The 13,812-nt window shown below is 34.1% G+C and overlaps 3 protein-coding genes across 3 annotated transcripts; 2 read left to right on the forward strand and 1 right to left on the reverse strand.

Moving 5' to 3' along the window:
• Nucleotides 1-2,880: 2,880 nt before the first annotated feature.
• Nucleotides 2,881-4,557, forward strand: LOC120580205 (rust resistance kinase Lr10). Its single transcript, XM_039833691.1, has one exon. It carries the CDS (start codon nucleotides 3,049-3,051, stop codon nucleotides 4,369-4,371), a length of 1,323 nt encoding a protein of 440 aa, XP_039689625.1. The 5' UTR covers nucleotides 2,881-3,048; the 3' UTR covers nucleotides 4,372-4,557.
• A 1,107-nt stretch (nucleotides 4,558-5,664) lies between these two features.
• On the reverse strand, nucleotides 5,665-8,982 carry LOC25482351 (rust resistance kinase Lr10). The gene is made up of 4 exons (XM_013610900.3): nucleotides 7,693-8,982; nucleotides 7,498-7,542; nucleotides 7,139-7,165; nucleotides 5,665-7,021 (listed from the first exon to the last, which is right to left on the reverse strand). Exons 1-4 carry the CDS (start codon nucleotides 8,444-8,446, stop codon nucleotides 5,880-5,882), a joined length of 1,968 nt encoding a protein of 655 aa, XP_013466354.2. The 5' UTR covers nucleotides 8,447-8,982; the 3' UTR covers nucleotides 5,665-5,879.
• A 1,927-nt stretch (nucleotides 8,983-10,909) lies between these two features.
• On the forward strand, nucleotides 10,910-13,812 carry LOC25482352 (rust resistance kinase Lr10). Its single transcript, XM_013610902.3, has 3 exons — nucleotides 10,910-11,631; nucleotides 12,045-12,071; nucleotides 12,580-13,812. Exons 1-3 carry the CDS (start codon nucleotides 10,965-10,967, stop codon nucleotides 13,671-13,673), a joined length of 1,788 nt encoding a protein of 595 aa, XP_013466356.1. The 5' UTR covers nucleotides 10,910-10,964; the 3' UTR covers nucleotides 13,674-13,812.

Here is a 13,812-nt window from a genome sequence, read left to right on the forward strand (position 1 = left end):
TTCTCCTCCTTCGGAGCTGCTGCCTCTCATCCGAAATGATGCCTCTGCAGCTTTCTCTTTGAGGCTTTAATGCTCTTTCTGTTTTTTGTTTCTTTCTTTTTAGCCTCTGTAACCAAAAAAAAAATACACCGTATTTAAAACCTAAAGGCTTAATTGATTCACTGGTCCCCTAATTAATTTCCAGTTTTTATTTTAGTCACATATCTCGTAAAATCAACATTTTGGTCCTTATGTTTGTCTCTGTTATTCAAATAAATCTATGGTTGTTAACTTTAACCCAAATGTCTACAGTGGACCAACTTTAAGAGTGGTTCACCATAGATCTTATTAATTATTTTGATGAAAAAGGGTTTTGATTAAAAATAATACCCAAGATTCATCATCACCTTCTCTGAAAAATCAAAGAAAGAAACTAAAAAGGGTTAGTTGATGAATCTAATAATGGGTTTAATTTTTGGGTTTCTTATTCTAATCTTAAACGAAAAATATTCAATTTTATCAATGATATGGGTCACCAATTGAATTATGATTTTATGTATGCTTGATATTTATGAGATTAGGTTTTGTTGTTGATGATGGTGGGGGTCGTATAATTTTTTTTCGAGTTGTGGTGGTGGTGATGATGGTGGTGTTGAATTTCTTTAGTAGTGATGGTGGTGGTCCTGGTGGTGTTGGAATTTTTCAGGGTTGGAGGTGGTGGTGGTCGCGGTGGTGAACTAGTGCAGGTGGTGTTGGTTTTTTTTTTTCCTTTCTAGCTTGTACTTTTATTTTTCAGGATTTTTTTAAGGATAATGAATACGGTTGAAGTAGATCAAGAATAAGAAGTCCCGCCAGCAGGCTCTTTGGGATAATATTACGAACAAGTTGGATTTGCTGATCAAAATATTTGTGTGCATGGTGATTTCAGTACGGAGTGTAGGAACAGTTCATAGACATGCATGGATATATATAGCGGCTTTAAATCAATTCATTGACGGTAATTTATTGGTTGACCTTCCTCTTCGGGGCCGCAGCTACACGTGGTTTTGGGGGGACGGGAGATCTATGAGTCGCATTGATTGGTTCTTGCTATTCGAAAGTTGGTGCTTGACTTGGCCAAATTGTTTTCAGATGGCTTTGGCGAGGGGCTTGTCAAATCATTGTCTGCTAGAGCTCTCTGTTTGAAACCGGTGGAGTTCCTTTCATTTGGAGGGGTGGGGTGGCTATGTTTTGAAAGAAAAACTCAAATTAATTAAATTGGTCTTAAAAGATAATGTGCGTAGAGCTGTGTTCTCTCATTTCTCTTCCCATTTTAAACCTCGTTATGTGGAGCGCCATAGTATGGAAGCCTTTCAATTTCGTTAATTGTCTCATAGAGAAGGAACTGGTTTATTTAAGCCATTTTTCGTGGAGGAGGTGAAGAGTACTTTCATTGCTCTTATCCCTATGGTAGATAGCCCTCAATGGTTGAATGACTTTCGACCCATTTGTTTGGTGCGAAATATGTATAAGGTTCTGGCAAAGGTCCTTGCTAATAATAATCTTAGGTTGATTGGTACTTTGTTTGTTTGAGTAAGAAGGTTGGTGGTTTAGGGGTAAGAAGAATTATGGAGTTTAATATTGCCTTATTTGGGAAGTGGTGTTGGTGGATAAAGAGAGTTTGTGGTTTAGGGTGATGTTGGCACGGTATGGTGTGGAGGGAGGCCGGCTGTTGGATGGAGAGAGAGAGACATCTCTACTTGGTGGTGTGACATTGTTTTCATGCGTATGGAGGGTTGGTATAGTGATCATGTTAGTCATTATGCGGGAAATGGAAAACTTACCCTTTTTTGGTCGGATGTGTGGGTTGGTGGTGTGTCATTTAGGGACAGGTTTAACAGATTGTTCGACCTGTCAGTGTTTAAAGGAGTATCAGTGTTTGACATGTGTCAATTAGGGTGGGGGGAGGAAGGTGAGGCATGGAAATGGAGGCAGAGGTTGTTCGCATGGGAAGGAGAGTTGGTGGGGGAACTTAGATTATTACTTCAAAATTTGACTTTGCAGGTTGACAAGGAGGATAGATGGCTTTGGAACTTGGAATCATGTCATGGATTTTCAATTCGTAGTGCTTATAATTTTCTGACTATTAAACCTCATGCTGCCGCTATGGTGGTTGTGCAGTCGCTTTTGCATAAGGATATCCCTCTGAAGGTTGTGCTTTTTGCTTGGCGCCTATATCGTGATAGGTTGCCAACAAAGGATAACTGGCTTCGCCGTGGAGTAATTGATAATGATTCTCGGCTGTGTGTTGGTAGCTGAGGTTCTTTGGAAACTTCCTCTTATTTATTTTTACATTGTTGCAGTTTTGGGTCAGTCTGGCACTTTATTCATCGTTGGCTTGGTATTTCTTCGGTTCTCCTTTGTTGTATAGAGGATCATTTTAATCAGTTCAGCTATGGCGGTGGTGGCTCTAACTGGCGGCAATCAATTATTTATCTGATTTGGTTTGCTAGTGTGTGGGAAATTTGAAAAGAAAGAAATAACAAGATATTCAATGGTAAAGAATGTTCGATATTGCAAATAGTAGATAAGATTAAGTCAATTTCCTTCTTGTGGTTGAAGGCGAAATTTGTTTCTCTTCCCTTCAATTATCATGGTTGGTGGTTTAGTCAGTTCACAATGTTGGGCATCGACTAGTTGTTATTTCTTTTCTTGTTTCTAGTTCATTTTCAGTTTTCCTTCATGTACATATTGTTTTGACTCTTATGTTCTTCCTTGGCACACCTTGTGCTAGGAAGGACATTTTAATTTGGTAATATATTCCATTTTAGGCTCTTAAAAAAAAAAGAATAAGAATAATAAATTGAGGGAAGAAGATAAAATAGGTGTTGGTGGTACATCGTAAGATAAAATAAACATGCGTAACTCAAAGGTAATCTTTAAAAAAAAATCGATTTAAATTAAAATAATTAATAGGATTTATGGTTAACCACTCTTAAAGTTGATCCACCATAGACATCTAGGGTTAACAGCTAGAGAAAATTAATTAAGAGACCAATAGACCAATTAAGTCAAACCTAAAACAAAGAAATGTGTATTATTTTGCCACTGGTAATAGATATTAAATTAATCGTGACCAACTATATGATATGTATTGTAGGACTGAATAAGTTTACAGGGAAGAATAAGTTCGAGGAAGAAAAACCAAATAGGTATTATCTATACGAAGTTGGATTTGTTACAGGAAGGTATGTTGTGCCATACTTTACACTTAGAATTACATTGGGAATCATACTTTTCTCTGCGTTGTTGATCTATAAATATCGAAGAAGACATGTATCAATATATGAAAATATCGAAGATTTTCTGCAAGGCAATACACTCATGCCAATAAGGTATTCATACAAAGAGATAAAGCAGATGACAAAAAATTTCAAAGTAAAATTGGGTGAAGGAGGTTATGGAGATGTGTATAGAGGAAATCTAATAAGTGGGCCATTTGTAGCCATAAAGATGTTGAAAATTAAATCGAAAACCAATGGGCAAGATTTCATAAGTGAAGTTGCAACTATAGGAAGAATATATCATTCAAATGTGGTAAGACTCATTGGGTTTTGTGTCGAAGGATCGAAACGCGCTCTTGTTTACGAGTACATGCCCAATGGCTCACTTGATAAATATATTTTCAACAAAGAGGGAGTTATATCTCTAACTAACGACCAAATATATGAGATATCTCTTGGAGTGGCTCGTGGAATTTCATATCTTCATCAAGGCTGTGGTATGCAAATTTTGCATTTTGATATTAAGCCTCACAACATTCTTCTTGACGAAAATTTTGTCCCTAAAGTTTCGGACTTTGGTCTTGCAAAGCTTTATCCTATTGACAAAAGCATTGCCACCTTGACAGCAGCAAGAGGAACAATCGGTTACATGGCTCCTGAATTGTTCTACCAAAATATCGGAGGAATATCATACAAGGCTGACATGTATAGCTTTGGAATGCTTTTGATTGAAATGGCAAGTAGAAGAAGAAATTTGAATACACATGCTGAGCATTCAAGTCAACTTTACTTTCCCTTTTGGATTTATGATCAGCTGTCTGAAAATAGAGAAAGAGAAATGGAAGATGTTATCATGGAGGAAATCAATGATGTTTTGAAGAAAATGTTCCTAGTTGCACTTTGGTGTATACAGTTGAAACCCATTGATCGTCCTTCAATGAACAAAGTAGTAGAGATGCTTGAAGGAGATATTGAAAATATTGAAATACCTCCAAAGCCTTTACTATATCCACATGAAACAATTCAAGAGAATCTTGATACCAACTCAAATGAAACAGAATCAGATACAGGCTCTACCAGTTATGTGGAGGAAATTGCATCCAATACTTTATTGAAGTGTTCAGCTTGAAAATTGCAAGTAATTATATACTACCTTACATTTGTACTATTTCGTTGTCTCATGTCCTAGTATATCAGTGTATTATTTTCTTCATGTGTAAAATATGGTGTGAATTTGTTAGTATAGATGCTAAAATATAAGTATTGCATATGCATTATGCAAGAATAACACATATTTCCTTGAAGTGGTATGGAACCTAGCTAATCATTTAATTTGTCCAATCTGAATATTCTTCATCTAGCTCCCATTTTTCCAGGTAGAGCTCTTAAGGAGTTAACTATTTTAAGAATCTTGATATGTTGCGTTTAATGAAAACCAAGAAATCTCTCAAATAAATTTAGTTAGAGCTATTACGAAGTTAATCTATCTTAAAAATCTTGATATCTTGCTCTAACTAGATTTATTGAGCAATTTGAGAATTCAGTTTAGGTGTCACAAACAGTTCAGAGGCTCAAGCACTGTACACCATTGGATTGAAGAAGTAAACAATCTCTACAATTGCTGACATGAAAATTATTTGATTCTAGCAAGTATTTGCATTTTCCATATTACGTTCCATTTTGATGCTTGTTGCATAATGTTTTCTGAAAAATAGTAATTATTTGCATACCGAGCCTTTATAAATTCTCTTTGTGGCGTATATGCCATTGTTATTACAGCATGGTTAATCAACTAGAGTTAGTTGATAGGTTACCAAGTTAGTTAGTTAGTAGATGAGGAAATTAGTTAGGGAGTTAGTTACTCCAAGTACACCTATAAATAAGTCTCTATTGTACCATTTGATAATTCTTTTATCAATCTATTCATTCTACAATGAATCTCTGAGTATCTCTCACATGAATAATCTTATGCTTGCTTTCTTGCTGATCACTATGATCTTCTTCCCTAGAATTCGATGATTCATAATAATTATTGAATTGAACTTGCTACAAATAAGGTTATATTCATGAGTGCATGGGAGAATAGGAGTATAGTGAGAATGGCATTTGTGTCATCATAGTTGAAAATTGCTTGCACCAGTTCAGCATCGAAGTATTTGTGAGATGCACTATGAGATGAGACACACCTTCAACTCTGCTAAACAAGTTGGCATGGTTATTTTAGGTTTTAAAAATTGTCCGGACTTTATTGAAGGTTCGGACAAACATTAATCCTCAACCGATTACCAATACACCATCTATACGCTGGTGAGCCTGGGAGCCAGGCTCTGCTGATTAAAAATGTTGGGTTTCTTAGAGTGCATTTATTTGGGATCTGTAAACAGCAAATAGGTGGCAAAAAGATTTTGAAACCTGGAAAATGTAATACTTAAAATGGGCTACTGTTACTATTCAGAACTGAAATCAAAATTATTTTAAGCAATAACATTATTTAATAGGCTATGTAAAACTAAGCTCGTGTTTGGAAAACAAAACTACGGTGCCACAGCAGGTATGGTAGAATGTTAGGCCTTGGAGATGTCATTCGCCGTGCATTCAACTCGAAATTACTGTGTTTCCAAACATGTTGTATCTAGCTTAACGTCGATTTATAACAATGGTAAGCGAGTTTGTAGAATCTCCAGGTAGCAGCCAAGGTAGATTTCTGAGTTGTCCAATTCCTTGTACAGGCATTCCTTTTGGAGTTTGAAATGGCTTAGGAGGCATTTCCAAGGACTCGACATCTCCTTCAAGTAACTCAACCACTTTGTTCATCGAAGGACGATCAATTGGTTTCATCTGTATACACCATAATGCAACTATTATCATCTTCTTCAGTATCTTCTCCTCCTCTTCTGTACCATTCCCCATTTCTATTTCCTTCCCTTCGCTAAATTGGTCGTAAACCCAAGAAGGGAAATAAACTTGACTCTTATGATCTTCACTCTCATTCATGTTCCTTCTCCTACTCGCCATTTCCATTAACAACATTCCAAAGCTATAAACATCTGCTTTGTACGATACTCCTCCAATATTCTTATAGAACAATTCTGGTGCCATGTATCCCATAGTTCCTCTTGCAGCTGTAAGAGACACAATGCTATTGTCCGTTGGATATAACTTTGCTAGTCCAAAATCTGAAACCTTTGGAGTGAAGTTTACGTCAAGAAGAATGTTATGAGGCTTTATGTCAAAATGCAAAATCCTCATGTCACACCCTCTATGTAGATATTCAATACCACGGGCTACACCAAGAGCTATATCAAACATTTTCTCAGAACTCAAAGAACCCATTCTTTCTCTTGAGAAAATGTGCTTTTCAAGAGAACCATTAGGCATGAACTCATAAACAAGTGCTCTTTTTGTTTTCTCAACACAAAAGCCAATTAGGTGAACCACGTTAACATGGTGAATCGTTCCAATCGTAGCAACTTCATTGATGAATTCCTGTCCATTTGCTCTTGACTTTCCACCTAGCAACTTGATTGCGACTAGGTGACCGTTGCGAAGTTGTCCTTTGTAAACAGAACCATAGCCACCTTCGCCAAGTTTATCCTTAAATCCTTTTGTCATTTTTTTAATGTCTGAGTAAGAGTATCTTATTGGCATGAGATTATTGTGAGATTTAAGAAACTCTTCAACTGAATCATATGCCGATAAATGCCTCCTTCTCCATTTATATGCCATGTACATCGGGATAAATAGTAAACCACCCATGATTCTTATCAGAAGAATTATTCCTGTTTTGACAAAAGTTAAAACAGATATGTTAAGATCCCTCTGTGCAAAAATTATTTTATTTGTGGTTAACCATGAATTTGAACTGCACAACTTATCTACCATTTTGAGAAACATACCGATGAGAGCGCCTAATAAGTGAGAACCTGTAAAAAAGAAATTTATAAGTAGACCAAACAAATTAGCATATGTTTTCTTCTACAAAAAAGGAATAAAACATATTTACAAACATGTAACCTAGCATAAATTAGATATCATGCTCGCAACTATAAGGTCATATGTCTCATTGTTCACTCTTTTTATCTTCTGCAAGTGGTTCATCAATAAAGCATTGATCTAACTACTGTCTTAATTTTCACATGAGATTTAAATGTTAAGATTAGAGATTTAAATGTTAAGATTAGAGAACGCAATATGAATTCCGTGGATTACGATCTTATATACATCAATCTAAAATAGCAAAGAATAGAAACACCACCTTTAGTCAGATCTTTGACTGTATGGATTAGCTCTTTTAAAGCACCTGCATATGTCCAAAGGAGAAAAATATTTATCAAACTGTTAAAGGAAAAAGCTTTACAAAATGTATACAAAATCAATCAAAAAGTATATGGTTAGAGGAATTCAAAAAGAAAACTGCTATCAAAGTGAAAGAAATAGAAAGTGTACTTACATTTAAAAGACGGTATATAGTCATGACTGCAAGGTCTACTACTTGAACAACCGATGACCTCATTGTTGTTATTCAACTTACAGTAACCTCTACCTTGACACTCTTTGCAGAATATCTCATGCCAAGAAAGCTCCAATCCATAAACAAGTTGCTGATGAATATTCACATACGAAAAGTTTTTGCCACTGTTGTTCAATTTTGAAGTTGTAACAACCATGACTAGTATGCTGCATGAATCCTCCAACTCAGAGATTTTCAAGTCACCAAGTACAGCATAATTGGAAGAGTTGATCAATCCTTTGTTACAAGATGAAGTATCCATGTAAAGTGGAGAATTAATTGAAGCTGCACAGCTTATAAATGCTATGGTTTCTAAGTTATTAGTATCTAACAAGCTATAAGGTTTATCAGTGGTGAAGTTTTCATTTGTTAAAGTGTATAGAGGAATTGAAGAGCAATTTTCTTTGTTCAGACCTGAATCTATGATCCTTATTGTGGAATTTTTGTAGTTGATGGATTCTACAAAGTATTTTCCATTGTATAGATTTAGTATTGTTTGATTGTTCTCACAGGAAAGTTCATAATTTGGATCACCACAGTTTTCGGGATCGGTTTGTAGACGAAAAGGGTAAGTGATGTTTTGTATGTTGCCACAAGATGAAGGGAGACATTGGTCATTTGTTTCTGTTAGGCAAGGAAGAGGGAATAGGAGGATCATCAAAACAATTAGATTAACAAGAATTTTCCAAGACATGGTTGAAAGGAGAGAGATTTCAAATTTGAAACAAAGGAAAAGGCTTATACTATTGGCTAAAGTATGAAGAAAACAATGTTTTAGGTCGCGGTTGCAGTCAGCCGTGATCCCTAATGTTATAGATAATTACGGTCAAATGTAGTTGATATGACTTGCATGTGGTTGCGGAAACATCAAAAACATTGATGCTGAGGTTCAGATTGTGGTCGTGGACCTTATTTTGAAACCCTTTTCAGATGTATGAAACTAAGCTTTACTTATATTTTGATGTATGTGGAAACTATATTTTGAAGTTTGAAATATTTTCCTATTAGTGAAAAGAAAACTAGTAACTTTGATATTGGTGATTATGACACTTACATTGGAATTTTCATTATGTTCATGTGACATGAGAATATGTTGTGATATAGACACAAGGTTGAGACATGAGAAGAGGATCCTATTGGTGTTGTGTTGTTTAACATCATTGACAAAAATTGATGCCATTACTATGGGAATATGCTGCACTCAAGGATTCTTTTGAACTTTGATTTTGATTTTTGATTGGTCTATAAACTTCTTAATTTCAAAATTTTATAACTTATACATTAAATTCATACGTAAGCATGCATGTTTGGTTGCTTCTTTGTTATTTTAATTTTGATCATGTATTATATAAGTGTACCAAATAGTGTTGACTTTGATTAAATTTTGTTTATGCGATTAGTAAATTGTACTTGAAATTCAATGGTTGGATTCTTTATTTTTTGTGAAAGATTTAACTGAACGTCAAGCTACAATTGAAGTGGGATTCTTATCATTCATTTAATACTAAGTTGACATAACAAATATCACGAATTTTCATATTATTTTCCTGTAAACTATATCAATTGGCCACTTAATTTCTTAATTTGGATAAAATTTAATTTATGATAGGTGATGGTAGTTTATGGTAAAGGTCAAAACTTTGAAGTATTATACACAAATGTTTTTTCAAATGTACCAACTTGAGATGGAATTTCTAACACCACATATTTGAGGATTTGGTTTTTTTTCTTACGGTACTTCAGTGATTTGATTATATACCAATTGTATTTACTTTAGTCAATTTTAACACCAATTATATTTACTTTAGCCCCTAGTTATATAAGGTTTCTTTAGGGAAAAATATGCTACAAATTCTTATTTAACATGAGATATTTGCAAAAATATGCTACAAATTCCATAGTAGAGAAACCTTATATAACTAGGGGCTACATTTACAAGTTTAAATATGAAGGACTAAAATTGTGAATCAAAGAAAGTAGGATGACCATGAGTGCATTTAAGTCGATAAAAAAATATATAAAAAACTAGACTTAATGAAGCAATTTTTTTCGCAAAAAACTAGCTAGACCTAATGTCAAATAGCTTGAGCTAAAAAATAAATGTCAAATAGCCAGCCAGCACACGTCTGCTGAAATAAAAATTTGTTTTGATTAACATAAAAAATAATGAAGATGGCTACTCAACAAAGTTGTTATGTTATTGTCATTCAACTAAACTTTATTATACTATTTGATTGTTCTGGGTTTTTTTTAAGGGCTGTTTGATTTTTCTAGAGTTAAACCATTTGATTGAGTACGATTTATCAGACTAGGGTTAATCTGTTTACGTCATGTCTTGAGAGTGCTCTCAAAGGTTAGTATTTATAGCAGTATCTATGCCTGTTTGGCCCGCTAACTTAGGTGTTAAGTTATTTAGGAAGAGGATAAGCATTGAGGTTTCTGGGTGCTTCTAGAAGGCTCCGAAGGCGGCTTCTTATGAAGGGTTTGGTGTCCCTTATCATGGTAATCCCGGTCCACAAGCCCCCCAAGCACGAGCCTTAGGACAAAGCGCAGTGATTTATGATACGAAGCGTAGTTTGCTGGGTACTTTTCCTTATGAGTGTACTTTTGTATATACCGTCTTTTCATAGGACATTGTGTCCCCTATCTAGGCTATCCCGTCCATATTTAATTTAAGAAAATGTACAATTAATAATTTGAGTAGTATGGAAGTATATATTCAAAGAGATAAATTATTTATACGATTCAAAAGAAAATATGCATGACAAGCTTTGAAGAATTTAAACTCAAACTTTAAATAAAGAAAATAAAAAGACTAAACTCTCAAAGAAAAGCAACCTAATTAAAGATTAATATTGTAACAAAGAAAATAATGACTATAGTTAGCAAGTGCATCACCACCTTGACTTTTTCTAATCAAACTCACCAGTTTGACTTTAGTTTCCTATTTGGTATTTTACATACATATGACAATTAAATTCTTGCTATCATACATAGTCAATGACATATGTTGTGTATAAAGAATGATAAGGTGGTTGACAATTACCCTAAAAAAAATAAAAGATGGTTGACCTTCAAAAAACAATTCACTAATATTATTGTCATTGCAAATATTTAATAGAACAATAAGATCCTATCCTACCCAATTTAATTTCATATACAAGTCTAGTCTACATAATGAAAGTATAACTAAAACTTAATCATAGAGAAAAATGTGGGGTAATTACTCTACATTAGTTCTTCAATTCTTATGCTTCTTTTTTAGTGTAAATTACTACACTAACCTTGCTTCAAATGATGTTCAATGCATGAAAACAAGGTGTAATCACAAAGATGCTCCAACTATTCAATACCCTTTTAGACTCCAAAACATTCAACCACAAAATTGTGGCAAAATTGGGTATGATCTTTCATGCTATGAGAATCAACAAACCATACTAAAATTGCCAAATTCAATCAATTTTATTGTCAACAAAATTGATTACAAGTCTCAAACAATTCATGTAACATACCCAAATGGATGTCTTCCAAAACTCCTTTCAAATCTTAATGTAACATCCACACCTTTTCATTTCATTGACAATTCAAATTCTAATTATACCCTCTTCAATTGTTCATCCATGAACACTGCTTTACAATCTTATTATTCTTCCATTACTTGTCTTTCTTCTAATGGATACGAAGTTTATGCATTGAACTCTACACTTCAATTAAAGGATGTTACTTTGACATATTGTACAAAGTTGTATGACATGTCTTTTGTTCCGGAAGATGTTGTTTTTAGTCATGGAGATGATCTTATTTTAGGTTGGGATACAAGTTGTGGTAATGAAAGTGAAACTGAACATGAATGTTACAACAATGTCAACAAATCCAAAGGTATTTTGTTTTATCACTTTTTTAGTCCTTTATTTTTTCTATTTTGTTTTCAATTTTTTTAAACATTAATATAATATATAAGTTTATTGGATTCACGTGATTTTACAAATATATAATTAATTATAACTATTATTTACAAATACTTGAGTGTTTATAATTGTTTTTTCTCTATAAAATAAATTTTAACTTGACGAACGCTATAATTTGAAATTTCTATTGGAAGATAATTTAAGTCTAAGAAAAATGATTTTAATATGAATATTTTTTTAGAAAGAAAAAAAACTCGGTATCTAGTCATACCAAAAAAATCATTTTTTTTCTGAGATAGATATAGTGAGAAATCAACCAACAATAAGTGGTTTCTATAAGCATGACAAGGTTGTCTTAACATGTCCTTGACTTTTTTTTTACAGGTGCAGGGAAAAAAGTGGAGATTCTAGGTGACAGTTACTCAGAGATTATGTTCTCTTTGGTTTTATTATGATCATCATTATTTTCAAAGTTCTAAATCATGAGAGTTTAATTTGTATACACTAATAAAAATGTTTTACACTCTTAGCAAATCATAATCAATCAAACCAATGACTAAATTTAAAGTCAAACACTCTTAAGCATTTGACCATCATGATTGATTAGGGTGTAAAAAAATTTACATCAACAATATATATGAATAAATGGAAATCATAATCTCATACTCGATCACAGTTGCAAAGATATGAATATATGTTTGGTATCAAGGTGAATATGTAGCTTTTGGCATAAGCTTCAATGTAGCTTTTGGAAAATCAATGTGGGCTACCGTGATTCCGGCAAGCATACATACCATACCATGATATCAAACATATAACTTGCGATCTAAACTTCTATAGAGTACTTTCAAAAAAATAATTACTTCATTATTACATCTTGAATGTTTGGATTAATTAACGGTTTCTTTGTGTCATGCAGTACCAATACTATCATGTCTTGGAATTTTACTACTAGTCACTGTACTATACCATTTTCGATATAGAACTCAAAAAGATAAAGAAAACGAAGCAAGAATAGAGAAGTTCTTAGAAGATTACAGAGCATTGAAACCAACAAGGTATAGCTATTCAGACATAAAGAGGATCACAAACAAATTCAAGAACGAATTAGGGCAAGGAGCATACGGAACGGTGTACAAAGGTAAACTATCTAGCGACATATATGTCGCGGTCAAGCTTCTCAAAACTTCCACAGGAAACGGACCAGAGTTCATCAATGAAGTAGGAACAATGAGTCAAATTCATCACGTCAATGTTGTTCACTTAGTTGGCTTTTGTGCCGATGGACACACACGAGCTCTTGTGTACGAGTATTTACCAAATGGTTCGTTGCAGAAATTCATTTCCACAACGGATTTCAAAAACCACTTTTTGAGTTGGGAGAAGTTACAAGAAATTGCGCTTGGAATAGCGAAAGGAATTGAGTATCTTCATCAAGGATGTGACCAGAGGATACTTCACTTTGATATAAAACCTCATAATATCTTACTTGACAATAACTTCACTCCCAAGATATCTGATTTTGGTCTGGCTAAGCTTTGTTCAAAGGATCAAAGTGCGGTTTCCATGACCGCGGCTAGGGGGACTATTGGTTACATAGCACCAGAAGTTTTCTCTAGGAACTTTGGAAATGTGTCGTACAAGTCTGATGTTTATAGTTTTGGAATGTTGTTGCTAGAGATGGTCGGGGGAAGACAGAATGTCGATGTTGTAGAGACGAGAAGTGGTTTAGGGTATTTTCCGGAATGGATTTATAATTTGTTAGAGCAAGGGATTGATTTGAGGGAACATATTGAGGTGGAGAAATACGCGAAAATAGCGAAGAAACTTGCGATTGCTGGACTTTGGTGTATTCAATGGCACCCGGTCGATCGTCCTTCTATGCAAGTTGTTGTTCATATGTTGGAAGGAGATGGAGAAAAATTAAGTATGCCTCCAAATCCATTTGCTTCTGCTGATCCTGCTATAATGAATGTGAGTTTAATTGGAAGGCACCTTCATAGAGAGCAATGATCCATGTTAATATGGACTATATTCTACATGTGTATTAAAGATTATAAAAGTACATTGTTGATCTTGTTACAACCAAATTCTGTATGGAAAGAGTATGATATAATACATAGATGAATCTAGCATTTTTGTCCTCTTTTTA

The sequence above is a fragment of the Medicago truncatula genome, chromosome 1 (genome assembly GCF_003473485.1).
Source record: "Medicago truncatula cultivar Jemalong A17 chromosome 1, MtrunA17r5.0-ANR, whole genome shotgun sequence".
In the NCBI taxonomy this organism is placed as follows: Eukaryota; Viridiplantae; Streptophyta; class Magnoliopsida; order Fabales; family Fabaceae; genus Medicago; species Medicago truncatula.